Source organism: Sciurus carolinensis, chromosome 9 (genome assembly GCF_902686445.1).
Source record: "Sciurus carolinensis chromosome 9, mSciCar1.2, whole genome shotgun sequence".
NCBI lineage: Eukaryota > Metazoa > Chordata > Mammalia > Rodentia > Sciuridae > Sciurus > Sciurus carolinensis.
The window spans coordinates 66974547-66992953 of NC_062221.1; the positions used below are offsets into that span (position 1 = coordinate 66974547).

An 18407-nucleotide genomic window follows, 5' to 3' on the forward strand; every position below is an offset into this window, starting at 1 on the left:
ATTCTGAAACAATCCTCATGAAATTTCTGAATTTAGATAAATGACCCCATTTTATGTTAAAAAAATTTTTTACAATACTTTAATTGAAACACAACTGAAACCTCTTGTATTTTGTATATAAAATTACACCTAATAGAATCTTAACTTTTTAAAAAATATTTCTTTTAGATGTTGATAGACCTTTATTTTATTCATTTTTTCACATGTGGTGCTGAGAATCAAACCCAGTGCCTCATACATGCCAGGCAAGCACTCAACCACTGAGCCATAACCCCAGCCCCGAATCTTAACTCTTAGTAACCTTTTTTAGTGAAGACACAGAACAAAGCATCTCAAACCTTTTCCCATTGGCCAATTTATGAAAAACACATTTATGTTTATATATATTACTTTATGAATTTAAGAAGAGTACTTGATTGTATTTAGCAGTTGATGTTTTAGCATTTTAACTTTATAAACTAATCTGATGTCTCTTCTAACAAATGCATTTATGAGATTAATCCTATTATGCTAATCTAATTTATTTATTTTTAACTGTAAAAATAAGATATCAGACAGTGTAGTTAACAGTATTAACCATAATCCCTGTTGTAGAAAATTCATAGATTGCAATGGATATGAAACATTCTGGACATTTTATAGAAACCAACACTCTGTTAATTCTCTGACCACCTAGAAAACCTGTGAGTTAGTAATTTTAAAGACACCTTTACTCTGAGATGCTTACCTAATTTAAATTGAACCTCTTAAAAAAAAAAAAAAAAAGTCCTGTGAACTAAAAAAGTATTTTGGATCCATTTGTTTAAATTTTAATTTATGAGTGCTCACTTATCTATGTGTCAGTTTGATACTGTGTACATGTATATGGACACAAGCACATACATAGACACAATACACAGGTGTGGCACACATTCATAACACAGGAGATCTCCACAGGTAGGAGACAATGCTACAAATGTTTATCAAAGCATCTATTAGATTTAACTGTTAGAAATTAAAATAGAGCCTATCAGATTTTTACATTATGACTTAAGATATAGGGCAGGCTGTATAGTTGGAAATGCCAGGTATATGACAGTCACGGTGGATACTGAAATCAAAGAGTCAGGTGGCCCTTGTCCTAGATGGTTGTCAGATATATTCCCAACATCACTATGTTTATGTCCTCCTTAGGATTCTGTTAAAGGAGATTTTTTAAAAAATGTATTTGAGAGGGTAATCCTTAAAATTTAGCCTCTTAACAGAGTTTAAAAACTTCTATAGATAGATAAAATAAGGCTGATCAGAAAAATGTGTCAATTTAGGTGCACAGGATCAAATGTGAATTTACCATAAAACCATGAGCTCAAAAATATAGAAATTTAGTTTTTTTTTTTGTTTTGTTTTTTTTTTTTTTTTTTTTTTTTGCTGTGCTGGGGATCAAACCCAGGGCCTTGTGCTTGCAAGAAAAAATATAGAAATTTTTTAAAAAACAGTTCTAAAACAAATGACATGGCCATAATTACTCTAGTAAAGGATCATGTAGAACATCTTTATCAGATCAGAGTGCACTTTTGGATCAATTATAGTCAGTTCAGATATCTAAAGAATGTGAGAGTCCTGAAATCCTCAGGTAAAGATTCTCAAAGGAAAGAAGGACTTGTATAAGATCATTCCACTTTTTCCTCCCAGTGCTGTAGTGTTTAGGGAGGAACTTGGTACAGGGTGAGCAGATAAGATAGCCATTTAGGTCCCACAACTACTTGAATTTAAAATTGACACCTTTTTTTTTTTTCCTTGGTCTCAAAATGGTTTTGGATAATTGCCTCTGTAGCTTACATTTCAGATGCAAGCCTTGGAGAGATAGAGATCTGGCAGAAGGCCAAGGAATAAGGAAATCTACTATTCTGAGCTTGAAAGGCAAAACCTCATGCGTAGGGCACTTCACCCATTTTTTTTCTCTTTTGTAAAATTAATCTCTTAAGGTGTGGTGCTATAGTTTATGTTTCTTTGGAGACCCTTTTCGTTCCCCCAATTGGTAATTAGGTCAGGTTTGGATGCAGAAAATTAAAAGATCTCCTTTTTCTAACTGTGATTAGAACATCTCCCAGGACTGACAGCAGAAGAAAATGAGGCACTTTTTCTTGAGGTGTCTGTGAGTCAAACTTATCCCAGTTTTTTAGTGTGTAGGCTAGTGGTGAACCTGGCATAACTGTTGAGAATGAAGCTCACATCTGAATGAGAGAAAACAGCTCACACGCCTGCGCCAGAGAAAACTGTCCATTTTGTTAGGAATGTCTCTCTAAATGAGCTTCTGACAATCAGCAAAACCGCCTCTCACTACCTTGTTCCACTGGATTTATTGCCTTCTCACTGGCAAGAATGAACAAGGGTCACTGCTTGGTGCATGTCAAAAGACCTTTGAAGGGTTCAAGCTTAGAGGCCATCACTGATCCCCTCCTGCCCTTTTAAACTTCCAAATGTGATGATCCATGTGGGGGGGAAAGCAACCTATGGTGGGGTGTGTTCCCCTGCCCTGTGGGCTAGAGGAATATCCAGAGGTTAAGGAGTACATCTAGTGGTTGTGAGATGCTGAACAGCCTTTTCCCCTGAGGAATCTAAGCCAAGGGTGAATTGAAAAGGGTGTAAATACAAATCTCCCTTTTTGCAGACAAAGAAGCTATGGAAGTACACAGGAGCACAGAAATAACAATGAGAAGAATCCCTACTGGCTTATAATGGCTTAATATGCCGACAAAGGGAACCCAGGCTACTCCTAACCACTCCATGTAAAATGTCCCTCACTCAACAGCTAGAGTCTCATTGGGAAGGGAAGGGGAGTGCTCTGGAGGAGGGAGCACAGGAGAGGATAGTTTGGCTCATATAAAGGTGCATATGTTATTGGGGCCGTTTGCTCAGTACTGGGGATCAACCAGTCATAGTAGGATACCCCTTGGAGAGGAGCTCAGGGGAGAAACCTTTGAGATTGACTGGTGAGTAGCCCTGGCCAGAATCTCATAGTTGTTTTACCCCTTTGTTCATCTCTTCACAACAAAGGGCAAACCGGGATTAGAGATAGCTGTCTAGTGATGCCAGACACTCCCAAAATCTGGATAGGATGGTGAGAAACGACTTTGGCAAAACCTAACATGCCTGACCTGCAGGAAAAGTGATTAGGAACCACCAAAGCTGCAGCTGCGCTAACTGTATTTAACTAGCTAATTGGGTGCCCAATATCATCCTCCAGAAAGAAAGAAAGAGACAGAAAGGCGCACTTCAGATGTGAGGTGCAGAGGAACTTACCTCAGTGACCATCCCAGATGAAGCCCCATCTGATACCAGTCTTAGGAATCAGTGTCATTTCCCCACTGTTGATGATTAAACACTAAAAAAATGCCAAGGCAAGCGTAGAAAGCAAGTTTTATTTAAGAGACAGAACAGAGATAGACTTTTCCAGAAATCTGAATCTCTCCACCCTTGTGTGCTTTTTACCCTAGAGCATCAGACAAGTTACTCTTTGCAAACATTAGTTTTAAACAATAGAAGGCCGTTGGCAAAATGACTGCATTTTAGGTAGAACAAACAATTGCAAATTAGCTTATGAAGTTTGGTTGTCTAATTTGACCATTTGTTATTCTTCTAAATCTCTTTCTGTCTACTCTGTTTTATGTTAAACAAGCAAGTAGCTGACTGTATTTCTGTCAGTGCTAGGACAGGGAGTAAGGCAATGAAGGATCTGCACATTGCTGTAGCTTGTGAATTGTAATCCCGTAACTACAAAAGGGGAAGCCCTACCCCCTCCTCCACCCCAGGTTCACTAAGGAAGTTAAGGAAACTTAGAAGGGGAGTTTGTATCATCTAGGACAAAATTCACTACCCAGAGGAAAAATAAATGTGATTTAAGAGATGAAGTCAGGCCTGGCACAGTGGCATATGCCTATAACCCTAATGTGAGAGATCGGGGCAGTAGGATTTCAAGTTCAAAGCCAGCTTCAGCAATTTTTAGTGAGGCTATATGCAACTTAGTAAGACCCTATATGAAAATTAAAAATAAATTGGACTGGTGATTTGGCTCAGTGTTTAAGTGCCCCTGGGTTCAGTCCCTGGTACAAAAGCAGGGAACGGGGGAGAAGATCAGTTTTGGGAATATACTGGAAGATAAATTTTAAAAGTCAGTATCTTAAAAAACAAGCAAAAAAAGTCAGTATCTTTCACTTTGAGAATGGAAGGAAAGGGGAGAATCTAAAGGGCAGTGGATATCTGTTAGGAACAGACTGTTTTGGTGATAGATAGTTGGGAGAATATATTTTTTTTAAAAAGGCAATAAATGGAAACCCAGGTTTGTTCTGCCTAAAGGAGGACATCTGGTTATTTTTGCCAGCCATACTGCACTCATCTAATTTGTAATCCAGGAGCAGGGAAATTTTTGATAATGACAGGCATTACTGTTACTAACATGCTAGAGACAACAGTTAACAAATCAAGGGGGGTTATGGTTTACCTGATCGACAACTACTTGGTAAAGAATGGCTAACTCTTGCTAGTTATCTCCAGACTAGTTCAACACCTTTTGAACCATTTGGCTAGTATAACAACCCAAAGACTTAGGGTTTAGTCTTAGGGAATTGAGATGCCAGAAGGCTGGGGAACACTTGAAGTGGGCAACAGGCTTTGGTTTGAGAAAGGGTTCAGTGATATAGTTGACCAATAGGGAATGATTAACTGTCCTGGCAAGTAGCCACTCAGTTACTTGGCACCATTAAGACATTGTGTTTCCTGAGCTAAACCTCCTCATCTTACTTTGCCCTACTGTACACAGTCTAATACAAAGAAATAGCAAAATATTGTTAATTTTTATATCAATATTTTAGGATCAAATAGTGACATTGTAAGCCCTATTGAAATTGTTTGGGGAAAAATGGAAGTATGTTAGTTACTTTATGATTTCTAGGATATAGAAGAGGAATCATGCTAAGATTTTGGTTTATTTTGCTTTGTCATATAAATGAGAAAAATGAAGTTTAAAGAGGATAAGTTTACAGAAGAAAGAAGCTAGTTGGCAAACTTGAGCTATAACCTTTCTTTTTAAAAAAAATTTTTTTAGTTGTTGATGGACCTTTATTTTATTTATTTATTTATATGTGGTGATAAGAATTGAACCCAGTACCTCACATGCGAGGCAAGTGCTTTACCACTGAGCCCCAGCCCCAGCCCCTTGAGGTATAACCTTTCTGACTCTACATCCATCATAGGGATGGGGGAATAGGCTCAGAGGTAGTGCTTAGGTGAATATGCACAAAATGCATTATATTACTTCACAATTTTTTAGTTTTATTAGTATATTTATTTTATTAATTTGTTTTCCTGTATTTTAAATAACAGCATAATCTCCATGGTTTAACATTTGTAAAATATAAAAAGGGCATAGAGTAAAATGTTTTCTCAACTTCTGTCTCACCCATGTACAAACAGAGAAACAACATGTATCCCATTTGTTTACAATTAAAAAAACAAAAACAAAAACAAAAACTTCTGTCTCACAGCCACCTGGTATCCTTTTTATAGGCCCCCAGAATTACCAGTTTCTGGTGGATATCTTAAGTAATTAGTTTATATTATAGTCCTCCCATCTTGTAGTGGATGAAATTTGGTATATTTAGTTTTCCATTGAAATTTAGGTTGTTTCCAAACCTATACTATTACAGACAATGCTGCAATTAATAGCATACAAATTTACAAGTTTTTGTATGAGATAAATTCCTAGAATCAGAATAGCTAGGGCAAAGACTAAAAGCATTTGGGTTTTTGTTGTTGTTGTTGTTGTTGTTGTTTTGTTTTGTTTTTTTAGTTATATGTGACATAATACCTTTATTTTTTATGTGGTGCTGAGGATAGAACCCAGGGCCTCAAGTGTGCTAGGCGAGTGTTCTACCACTGATCCACCACCCCCCGCCACCTGCTGCCTTTTTTTTTCTGCTGGGGGATCAGGAGTATTTTACCACTGAACTACATCCCTAGCCCCTTTTTAATATTTTATTTGAGATAAGGTCTTGCTGGATTTGACCTTGAGATCTTCCTGCCTCAGCTTCCCAAGCCACTGAGATTATAGGAATATACCATGGCACCAGACAAAGAATTTGTCTTTAGGTAATTATTATCTAAATGTCTGTCTGAAAAGCTGCTGATAGGAATGATGTGTATCTTGATTTAAAATCTACATGTTTATGTATAAAGCTTTGAAAAGTTCAGAACTTCCTAAGAACCAGTTTCTTTTGTTGTGATTCATGGCCCTTAAGACAGGAGGGAAATATATCTTCTTCCTACCCTCAGTGTGGTGTATCTGATGTGGCTCTGACTTTTCTTTCCCAGAAAGATAGAGATGCCCCTGCTGTTATTTTCTGCTACCACAGTGAAATTATTTTTCCTCTATTCACATAGTGGGAATAAGCTACTGTTGGACTCCTTAGATTTATCATTTGAAGCATGGTAAACACTGTGTCAATTCATTCTTAGTGTGTTTATTTGGCTTTGAAATTAGTCTTATACCCCAAAAGATCATTTCCTGCCTTTTCTTTCATAGACTACTATTGCCAAAAATAAGGTAGTCAGTTCTTTTTTATTCTCTTTAATAGAGAAAGAAGAAAAGCTATAATGAAAAGTTCTCAAATATTTATATCTGATTTTCAAATACTTAGTTTATCACCCTCTACTGAAAACATGTAACATCATGCTTACTACAAAGGAGAAATGCTTCAAGGAATTCTGTTATCACAGAGCAGGTATTAAGGAGTAAAACTGAGAATGAGACACAATAAATTGATAACTGGTCTAGTTAGATACTCCCCCTTCCTCTTTTCAGTTTTACCCCTCTAGATTACTTCTTATTCTCCAGGAAGTAGGGAGGTTTATTTTCAAAGTAAAGCATTAGTTGTTTTGATACTGGGAATTGAACCCAGGGGCTCTGAACCACTGAGCCATATCCCCACTCCTTTTTTATATTTTATTTAGAGACAGGGTCTTGCTAAGTTGCTGAGGCTTTGTACTTGTAGTACTCCTGCCTCAGCCTCCCAAGTTACTGGGATTACAGGCATGCCCCACCTGCCCAGCATGCAACACTCGCCCAATGTGCAAAGCATTAGTTACTAGTAATCAAGGCAGCTTAAAAATGAAAGAGTAAGCAGCCAGAGTAGAGTTCAGTTTTACTTTTTCAGACAGAACTGAAGGATTATAATATGAAAGTGAGAATTTTGAAGTTCAGGGAAGGTATCCATTAGGTAATTCTTTCCTTTCACTTCCAAAGTAATTTAAGAAAATACAGTAGCTGGGCGAGGTGGCACTTGCCTGTAATCCTTGACTCAGGAGGCTGAGGCAGGAGGATTGTGAGAATAAAGCCAACTGTAGCAACTTAGCGAGGCGGCCCTAAGCAAATCAGTGAGTCCCTGTCTGTAAATCAAATATAAGAAACGACTGGGATGTGGCTCAGTGGTTAAGTGCCCCTGGGTTCCATTCCTGGTACCAAAAAGAAAATACAATCACACTTTTTTTGTGTGTGCTTGAGAAGTTTGATATAATCAGGCTAACGATTATTGGAGGTTCTTTATAGTGAAGGAAGTCTGTGATGTTATTTCTCCCAGCCCCAATTTACCCCCCAAATTGGGATAAATACTCAGAGAATACCTAAAAGAGGGTATACAGAGAGGAGTGGTTACAGAGTACCATTTTCATTTATCAAATATGAGATGTTGAATAAATTATTTTTGTGATGAATTCTTTCATTTGGATTCAGGTGAGCGGCCTGTGAGAGTTTATGCAGATGGAATATTTGACTTATTTCATTCTGGTCATGCCCGGGCTCTGATGCAAGCAAAGAACCTTTTCCCTAATACATACCTCATTGTGGGAGGTAAGAAAACATTTGAAGATGACTTTAGATGCTACTCAGAAAATCATAGTAGTCTTATTCTCTCTTTTTTCTGTACATTAGATCTTTTTTCAGTTTTTAAATGAAGAATATACTACAGACTTTCTAAAACATGAAGTCTATGAGACTTTCATCAACTTAAGGTCCAGTATTTATCTCACTGTTTTTAGCTGAGTTTCTGTAGTCATGGGAGCAACGCTGACCTCAATTGCCTACTTAAAAAGAGCATTTGCTCTAGATTTCAGCTTATCATTTTTTAATCAATGAAGAACAAAGTAAAGGTTATATGGGCCAGTCTGGTATTGTACAAATAAACAGGGAAACATATTTAAAAACTTGATTGATGCAGAAGTACACATCAGGTTGTACCCTCTTCTCCAAAGCATGAACATGATATTAGGAAAAGCATTGCTACCCAGATGGTTGCAGTGCTTGGAAGTGGGAAAAGCTGGGAGAAGTTGGTGGTTTAGGAGGATTAAGCAAAGGGAACCTTGGCTTACAACTTTATGATGCTGTGAACACAGTCTGCAGTGATGAGCTAACACACAACTTCAAAGGCTTCACGGTGATGAATGAAAATGAGCGTTATGATGCAGTGCAGCACTGTCGCTATGTGGATGAGGTGGTGAGGAACGCCCCATGGACCCTGACACCTGAGTTCCTGGCAGAACACCGGGTAAGAAACTGGGCACTTGTCCATTCCTTGTTCCAGAATGCCCTCAACTTTCAAGGCACTTGCACTACTTTTCCACTAGCCCTATTTTACTTGTACCTTCTATGTAAGTGTTACATGATGACAGTAATATTACTAATAATAGTATTCATCCCTGACATTTATATGGGACTTAATGGTTTACAAGCACTTTTACAATCATCATATTCCATTTTACTCTTCACAACAGTCTTGTGGGATAGTTATTTTTTCCACTTTACATATAAGTAACATATAAGTTACATATAAGTAACAAGGTCCTGAGAAACCAAATAACCTGCTCGAGTTCACACCATTAGTGGGTTGTAATTGCACTCTTCAGTTATGTCCCCTTGCCACCACTGTGGGTATGTCTGCCCTTACAGCATACCAATCTCTTCAGAATATCCATAGCCCCAGCTAAGCTCTCAAGAGGTTCACATTCCAGGAAATAAGACAAATTTACATAGACTTCTCTCAGGTTCACTTAAATTTAATTTCAGGTCTTTGATATTGAGCTAGAAATTATGTGGGATCAAAAATCAGGGATGTTTCTTATTTTATATCATGTAATGAGTTAATAAAATCCCTTACCTCCTTTAAATTATCCTGTTTTAAAGCAACAGGTTTCCTGCAATAGGATGGGTGTAAAAGATGAGGAGGATTTATCAGGCTATATTGTAGGCCCTCGACCTGGAGGAACTAGAAAATATATTGTCAGTTCTCTACAGGGGTGTAAGAGAATGTTGCAGGTGAATTATTCAGTGAAGCAGGAAAGAACTCAAGCAATACTTGAGTAGGCTTGAGGCTAGTGGATATTTATTAGAACTACATGGGATTAAGACAGACCTTTTATAGTTCTCTAGTTTTCCTGTATCAAAACCTAGCAGCCAGTGGCAACAAAGATGTGATGAACAAGCCCAGGTGGAAGTATGGGGTGAGGGAAACTTCCAACTTCCATTTTCTCCTTTTTGGTGTATCCCAGTCATGAGTTTTTCTTGCCCTCCATCCTTTACTTTGCTGCCTATGGGTCCCTGACAAGTTGTTTATGGGTAATTGAGATGTTAGCTGAGAGTCTTGATAAGCATGCTTCACACTACAGTGGCTTCTGGGAGTTGAGTATAGTGGCATAGTAATTACATTATCAAAGGCCTGTGGCCTATTCAGAAAGGAATAAATAAGTGAAATTTAGCATGTGTCTCAAAAGGATTATTGATCTCATTGTCATTAGCCTTTTTTCCAGTCTTGCAAAGGGTACTGACAGTAGTAAAATAATAGATCCTGAGACGTGAAAGTTCTTTTATAGCTTTAGGTTTTGCATTTCTTAGTAGTACAGATATTTTATTCCAGTAAAAGGCTCTTGGTTGCCATTTTTATATTCCTTCATTTCTCATGAACTGAGAGAGAGACCTTTTTTTTTTTTTTTTTTTTTTTTTTGCGGTGCTGGGGATTGAACTCAGGGCCTTAGTGCTTATGAGGCGAGCACTCTACCAACTGAGCTATCTCCCCAGCCCCAAGAGAAACCTATTGACAAAGAAGTAACTTCTTTATACTTTTAGAAAATCTTATTGGACCATTCCTTGTAGACTCAGGAGAATAGGGACATTTCCTTTTTTCTAAGACTCAACCCATTAACTAGCTCATCAGACCTCCTCCCCACTGACCACAGCCTGGTGATTGGTATACAGAGAGAGTGACACTTCTAGTAGAACATGGAAAGCAACTAGAAAAGAAACTGGCTAATTTCTTATTTATAATCCATAAATAATTAAGTTGGGTGGTTTGTGAATGGAGGAACTTATCAGCAAAGAAAGAGAGATAATAAAGAAAAGTCCATCTGAAATCTGGCTCTGCTTATTTGTCCTTTTTCTAAGCCTGAGAATATTTACAAGGTATTTCTGAGTAGTAACTATTCTGGATTTTAAATGATAGTTCCTTATTTTCAGATTGATTTTGTAGCCCATGATGATATCCCTTATTCTTCTGCTGGGAGTGATGATGTTTATAAGCACATTAAGGAAGCAGGTGAGTAAGTTGATGTGCATCCTCACTTGTGGGATCTTGAGCAGCTACAGAGATTTAGCCACATCATTACTTTACAGAGGAAAATTTATACACTAAGAAATTCAACATCCTAGCCAGGTGTGGTGGCATAAACCTCTAGTCCCAGCAGCTTGGGAGGCGAAGGCAGGAGGATAGTGTTCAAAGCCAACCTCAGCAACTTAACAAGGACCTAAGCAAATCAGTGAGACCCTGTCTTTAAGTAAAACACAGAAAAGGACTGGGATGTAGCTCAGTGGCTAAGTGCCTCTGGGTTTGATCCATGGTATGAAAGTCACACTTTGGTTAAAAGATAAAGGTGAGCATAGCACTGACATTCATTAATTCTCGCTCTAAATGTCTAAATTTGGTTTCTTAATTTTAGGAAACCCTTTCCCAGTTCCAGATTTTTCTTAATTTTAGGGTCATGTAGTGCTTCCTTTTTTAACCCCTGGCTCTTGATTCAGTTCCTCATCTGTATGCCAGTATCTCTAGACTTCACTTAGTAATAATGGAGTCTGCTTTTTTGAGGAAAGGACAGAAGTGTTGCTTCCAGTTTCCATCTAGTCCTCTTTCTGAGCATCCGGAACTTCATAGTGTTTGTCTGTATGTGTTCTTGAGTTAGGCATGTTTGCTCCAACACAGAGGACAGAAGGTATCTCCACATCAGACATCATCACCCGAATTGTCCGAGACTATGATGTGTATGCTCGACGGAACCTACAGAGGGGCTATACAGCCAAGGAGCTCAATGTCAGCTTTATCAATGTGAGTTTCAGCCTCATTCCAGAGTTCCCTGGCTCTATAGGACACATGTTGCCCCCTACTTCATCTAAGTGAACTCATGCTTTTTTCAGTATGCTGTAATTGTCACTGCCAAAAGCTAATGAATGTCTCTTTACAGATAATATCATGCTAAGCTCTTCACAGAGTAAGAAAGAAGCAGCTTCTGCCTTAATGGCCCAATATCAATATATTGACATAAGAATATGTAAATTAAATAAGAATGTGTAATATAGTACACTCTTTATCAGTACATTTAAAGTGGTTGCTCTTTATCTTTTTATTTTTGATTGAATATTCTTTTGAAAATCTGATGAAGACTATAGTTCTTCTCCCTGTGAAGATAGTGACACACAACATTTTGCATGTAATTTTCCCCTGTGGACCCAAGTTTTAAATTTTAACTTGTGAAAGCTTAAGTTTATCTTAGCTTAATATTGCCCTTTAGAAACACTATATATTTTGTATATAAATTATGTCTCAATTAAATTTATTTAAAAAGAAGAAAGCTACTAACTACATTTTTTGTGTAATTGGTTGACCATGCTTCCTCACTTGCTCCCAGGTCTGTGAATTATTCTATAATAGGTGAAGTGGTTTCAGCTGAATATAATTTATCTGCACAAATAGACCCTAGCTGCTTATTAATCCATCTGCTATAAAATCTTTATTTTCCTACAATTCAAGTATTAAAAAATCCTAAAGGGCTGGGGATATAGGTCATTGATAGAGCACTTGCTTAGCATATGTGAGGCTCTGGATTCCATTGCTAGTACCAAAAAATAAATAAATAAATAAATAAAATAAACGACCCTTAACATATTATTTTTCTTCTTCTTCCTCCTTCCTTTCTCTTCCTTGTTTTTTCTTCTCCTTTCTTCTCCTTATTATTGAAACCAGGGCCTTCTGCAACTCAGCACATGCTCTACCACTAAGCTATATCCCACCACTTCTCTTTCTTCTTTATGATTTGGAAATTAGGAGAAAACATTTCATTTGACTCAGTATTCCTCCCCTTCCACCAGAGAATTTATACCATTTTTCCCTTATCTTTAGGAAAGTTGTTTGGACCAAAGAGTATCATCTTCATTTTGCAAATGAGCAAGTGGACCTCCAAATACTGAAAGATAAAACATTACAACTCATCTAAAATCATAGAATAAGCCAGTGATGGAAAAATCTTACATTAAGTAAAGATACTTCCACTTTCAATCTATTGTAATTGGCTTATTCTTGGCAATTTTGTGCAATGATCTTCTTGCGGCCTATACAGCTCCATCTAGAAAGAGATTTATGTCATACTGGGCATGTTTATATTCTAACTTTTGGTTATATCTTTTAAAAACCTGACTAATTTTGGCTGTATGCCTGTCTGTTACCAGACCTCACCTGTATATTTAGTTTAGTCTCTGTTTAGTCCTAGAAGCTCAAGAGCATATCTTTTCTGTTATTGTGCTTAAAAAGTATAGGGTAGATTAAAACAAATGAAAATTCTAAAGATTGAAAAGAATTGTCTATAGCCATTTTTTTTCTTTTTCTTCTGGTAAGGAAGGTCAGTATGAGTATTATTTCTCAAAATAGTTATTTCTTTGCCTAGGAGAAGAAATACCACTTGCAGGAGCGTGTTGACAAAGTAAAGAAGAAAGTGAAAGATGTAGAGGAAAAGTCAAAAGAATTTGTTCAGAAGGTGGAGGAAAAAAGCATTGACCTTATCCAGAAATGGGAGGAGAAGTCCCGAGAATTCATTGGAAGTTTCCTGGAAATGTTTGGTCCGGAAGGAGCACTGGTATGGTTCTTTCCCACTGGACGATTTGGGGAATTTCAGGGAATTTCAATGTTGTGGAAAGAATCCTTGAACAGAAAGGTACCTCGACATTAAGAACATATCTAATCTGTTTCCCTATCTCTGGGCAGAACTGGGTTTCGACTGCCGCACAAATAGGTCTTCAAAATCTTTACAGAAAGAAGTTACACATTTTCCTAAATAATTTTACCCAGCTATCATCCCCGAAATCTGGTGACAAGACAAGCAAGTCTCCTTGCCCAGCTTACTTCTACATTATAGTTTTAGGTGTAAGGAAAGGAAAGAATAAAGAACAGTAAAAAGAAAGCTGCCTTCACTATAAAGAAATGCTGTGGGATCCTGGGTGAAGTGGGCCTTCTGTCGAGTAGCAGAATCTTTTCAAACCAAGCAAAAGATTCAGCAAGTGATGCTAGGTTAGACATCAGGAAAGATCTGACTGTGGGAGTATTTGGGAAGCACATGGAATTTCCTAGAACCGTACTGTATACTAAGTAACCTTTCAAGAACCTTTTGACATAGAAGGCAAGGATTTGGTGACTATGGATAGCTCATGGGAACTATGAAATTAGTAGTATAACATAGATCATTTTAGGTAAGAAGTCACTTAGAGTTATATCTATGTCCCTCCTCTGGTTTGTTCAGTCATTTTAACATTGCAGGGGCTAGGGGTGTAGCTCAGTTGTAGAATACTTGCCTAGCATGCATGAGGCCCTAGGTTCAATCCCCACTACCACCCACCCCACAAATACAGGGGGCACTCATGATAATTCGAAGTCTCAAATTTTTCCAGTGGTGATTTAGTAGGATTCATAAATATCTTCTAACTCTTCCTTTGGTCTCCCCAGAAACATATGCTGAAAGAGGGAAAAGGTCGGATGCTGCAGGCCATCAGTCCAAAGCAGAGTCCCAGCAGCAGCCCTACTCGTGAACGCTCCCCTTCCCCCTCCTTCCGATGGCCCTTCTCTGGCAAGACATCCCCGTCTTCCTCCCCAGCAAATCTCTCTAGGCACAAGGCTGCAGCCTATGATATCAGTGAGGATGAAGAAGACTAACTTTTCATTCCTCCTTTCCTCTCCCCTCTGTCCCATCACCTTCAGAAGCTCTCTCTTAAATTACACATGTGATCCCAACACTAAACCTAAGGACAGCTACAAAGGAAAGACCATTGGGGCAAGAGGAACTGGTAATGGGGGACCCAAAATAGTCCATCCCCTAAGAGACATCAATCACCCACACCAAGAGGAGACTGACTACACCTTAGAAGCCTGTTTTGCATCCATCTACTCTCCCCAAGGACTTTGTTTTACTGTTTATGTTCATGGTGATTTTGACAGGGAAATTGTCATTTTTATTAATTTTTTTAAAAATTAATCTTTCAAATATAGTAAGTAGAACTAATTTTTTGGCCCCTGAGGAGTGGGCAGAAGAAGGTAGTATTGTAATACCCAGAGGGCCTTTTCTTCCTGATACACTGTAGTGTCTGCCTTCTGTTCTAAAGCAAAGTGGCTTGCCAAATCCTTCAAGCAGTGAGCCATGCTGATGGGCAATTTGGGGATTGGGAGAAATATTGAAATTTTGGTTTCCTTAAAAAAAAAAAAAACTGAAGTAGTCAAAAAATCCCCTAAATGCACTGTTGGCATGTATGTCAGCATGGCTGAGGGAAGAAGGAGATCTGAGCCTAATTTTTGTTACTCCCTAAGGAGTTTCCTGTTGGACCCAGTGGGTCCATGAGGACACTGATGGGGATGGAACCAGACCATGTGTATCAACTGCAGTTTTTCTGCTGTGTCCATCTTCTCAGAAAATCTGTTGCCCAGTAATTTGGGAGCTCTTGTCAGTCGTCTTTCATACAACTTACCTTTAAAGAAAGGAACGCTTTGAAAGGGATACTGTGATTAGGGAGGAGTGGGACAAATCTCAAATCCTGTAATCAGTTTAAATTCATTTCCTGCTGGAAGTAAGTCCCTGGCCTTGATACACCTATTTTAGTGCTGTTAGCTCTTTTTTTTTTTTTTCCCCAAGGATGCTTTGTAAATGTCTGCAGTTTGAACTTGATTTCTTAATTCTTGTTTACTCCATGTTGAATACTTAGATTTGCACAAACATAAATACAGAAGCAAAAGAAACACCTTCCTTTCTAAAGCAACAGCATAATCTTGACCTCTACCCCTCTTAGAATGTTCTTAACTAGAACAGTACTCCATGGAATGTTTATTTTTCTCTGAGGGCTGTAACTGATAGGGACTTATCTCTACTACTCCTCCAGAAAGCCACCAGCATTGGTTGCATTATAAGAGGGTGGCAGATTTTCTCCTTTTTTACCTGGGCCTGGTGGTTATGGCCCCATCTCTCCGACTTGGTTGTCCATCATAAATTCAGCACTTGAATTTCAAATCAGAGAATGCTGATGTGTTAACACTTGCTATTGAACATGATCAAATGTTTTAATCCCCTAGCATATTATCTCTCTCCTCCACTACCTAACCTAGCAGACCATCAACCATCAGTAATCCTGTAGCTGGATTAAGGGGAAGATTGTTTATATCCAGACCTCACCCCTATCACTCATAAAATACCCCTTGTGGGGGTGGAGCTTTAGTGTTTTCAGCAACGAAAACCACATTTTCCTCTTTCTTTCTTGCCCTTCGCAGGACTATGAGCATCTCATAGTCCCCTCCCTAAACCCTTTCTGGTAAAGGCCACTCTTCTGCCTGAGGGCCAGGGGCTAGGATCATTGCCTGCCTACACAGTAGGAGCCCCTAGACATGTAAATTCAGGTCACCAGACCTGTAGGACATGGCAGAAGAGAGGGACAAAGAAGAGCCATCTCTTGTCCCTGATGACCCATGGAAACTACACTTCTAACTCTTCTCATGAAGTGCTGTTTTTTACTGTCAATCTGGTTCATGCAAGCCTTGACACTAGATCCTTTCTTTGAAACAGTGAAGTTAATGTTTTCCTACATTATGCGCTTTATTTGAACTCATATTTTAACTTCTGCTCTGGTCTTCCCTCTTTGGGAATTGCCACTGTTTTTGCTCTGCCTTATTCTCCCTGGTATATAAAGGCATTGAAGTTCCTGCTGACACCCACCTGCTTGTTCTCTCAAAGCACACATTCCCTAAGTATACTGGAATGAAAAGGGAGATGGATGCCCCACAATGTGATTTTCCTCCCTGCAGGCCCTCTCAGGAGTATTGTCCTGAGCCCCAGTGTTTGGGTGCTTCTCTTCTGCTCTCAGTGGGCCGCTTTTGGTATGGAATAGGGCCTCTAGGCCTGACATGTCTGTGCCACTACTAAGTCAGTATGCATGTTAGAAGGCTCCCTTGCCCAGTTACTCCCTTAGTCTCCTGACACTAGCATATTCCCGATAATTGGACTGAAAAAAAAAACTTTTAAGATATGGCATGTTAGATACGTTGGGGTAAATGAGATCCCTAGGTGCCGGAAAAGGTGCTGTTGGAATGGTGCATTGTGTGCATTTGTTCCAGTTAAATGAAGTTTAGAGGTTTGTACACCATGACCATGCCTGTTATCTGTAGCTCTTCAAATGTGATGCTTGAGACTCTGGGACTATTTCCCTTATTCCACACAAGAATGTATCAGACCCCTGATGAACCATATGTGGCAAAGATGGGAGACCCTCAAAAGATGGTTAGCCTCAGAGCCTGTCTATAAGTTGAAGGAGGCTGAAGACAAACCTTGTAATTGATGACTAAGGAGGTGTCATTTCAGCAGTACATTGAGGGGCTTGTGCAGAAAGTTTGCTATTTTCACAACTATGCTCAGAATAGAGGTGAAAGCTAAAGGAACATATATGGATACTTGTACTGCTGCAGCTGCTATCTAATAGCTAAAGCCAAAGACCCTTACTCTGCAGAGGCTTGAGTAAGAAGGTTGGGGGATGTGAGAATGTTGAAAATCCTGATGAAGGGAAAAAAAATGTGAGGGAGATCGTGGGAACTTTTTAAATCCTTTTTGATTGCTGATAATTTAGGTAGCACCTGAGTTATTTACTTGTTACCACACAGCTATTCGGGCAGTCCCTACGATGTCCCTTTACAATGGTTTCCCCCAGGACTTTGTTTCTGGGTTATCTTCACTTGTGGGTAACTTACCTTTCTGGAGCTCATTGCCTTTTAAATCCTGTTCCATATCCCTTACCTAGAATCTTTCCAAATTATATTTTGCTGCTTTTCTTTAATTCTCTAAAGCCATACCTGCTAGATTTTTTTTGGTCAGCAGATACTCACCAAAGTTGAACCGATCAGATAGAAAAAAACCTCCCTTTAAGAATATTTTAAAAATGAATAGTATTTTTTTTAAGCGTACCATATGAGTATTTTTAAAGGTTATATTTTTCACTAGTCATAATAACTGTTTCTTGTTTTCTCTCATAGATTGCTATGGGATAAAAAGTGGTCCCTAGCTTCTATTTTCCAAATAAGTAGAATAGTGTTCTTGGGATTATACTTTTAAGTGTTAATTTTCTTAAAAGGAAGATTTTTCTATCTGCCAAGAGTTTTATGTTAGTATTCAGATTGGGGTAGAATAAAAGCTCCAGGTTTAACATTTGGATGACTCAGATTGTGTCCCTTTATATTTGAAGTGGGCCTTCTACCCTCTTTTGGGAGGCACTGACCATTTGAACACTGGAGAATTGATTGGTTGGAGTTTTGTATTAAGAATCTTGAAAACAAAGAAAGCCTTGAAAGAACTGCCAGTTTTGGCATGAATGTCCACCCCATCGCCATGTGAGTCTGCAGAGATGGTTTTCCTCAGTCAGGGTTCAGTGATATCATCTTCTTGTCTATTACTAATTTTTCAGCATTATTTTGGCATTTGTCATATAGCCAAATAAAGGCCTGTGGTTTTACCTGATTGTTCCATTTCCTGGATTTTTGACCTGATATACTTATATATGAGGTTTATGTATTGGGGGCTTTACTTGTATTCTCAATTTGACTTTTGATTCCTAATCTCTCTCCTCAAAAATCAAGCTTCAATATTATCAGTTGATTACTTTCCTCCTGTCATAAAAGACTGAAAAAGCTTATTCGCATAAAGGAAACTCAAGACATCCCATCCTGTTATCATCATTGCCCAGTGACACATTTATAAGGAGAGAAAACCTTCCATCCATTCACCAGAAGCCTGGCTCTTTGAGATGTTGGGTTATATTGCCCAGC

General features: G+C 38.5%; 1 protein-coding gene across 2 annotated transcripts in view; it reads left to right on the forward strand.

Moving 5' to 3' along the window:
- The window catches only part of Pcyt1a (phosphate cytidylyltransferase 1A, choline), a 57694-nt gene extending 39595 nt beyond the window's left edge, over positions 1–18099 (forward strand). For both annotated transcript variants that reach the window (XM_047565400.1, XM_047565402.1), the window contains exons 4-9: positions 7766–7882; positions 8425–8576; positions 10538–10616; positions 11257–11399; positions 13012–13200; positions 14064–18099. In XM_047565400.1, coding sequence (XP_047421356.1) covers positions 7766–7882; positions 8425–8576; positions 10538–10616; positions 11257–11399; positions 13012–13200; positions 14064–14270 — 887 coding nt within the window. In that variant the 3' untranslated portion in view covers positions 14271–18099. The remainder of the gene's footprint in view (positions 1–7765; positions 7883–8424; positions 8577–10537; positions 10617–11256; positions 11400–13011; positions 13201–14063) is intronic.
- Positions 18100–18407: the final 308 nt, after the last annotated feature.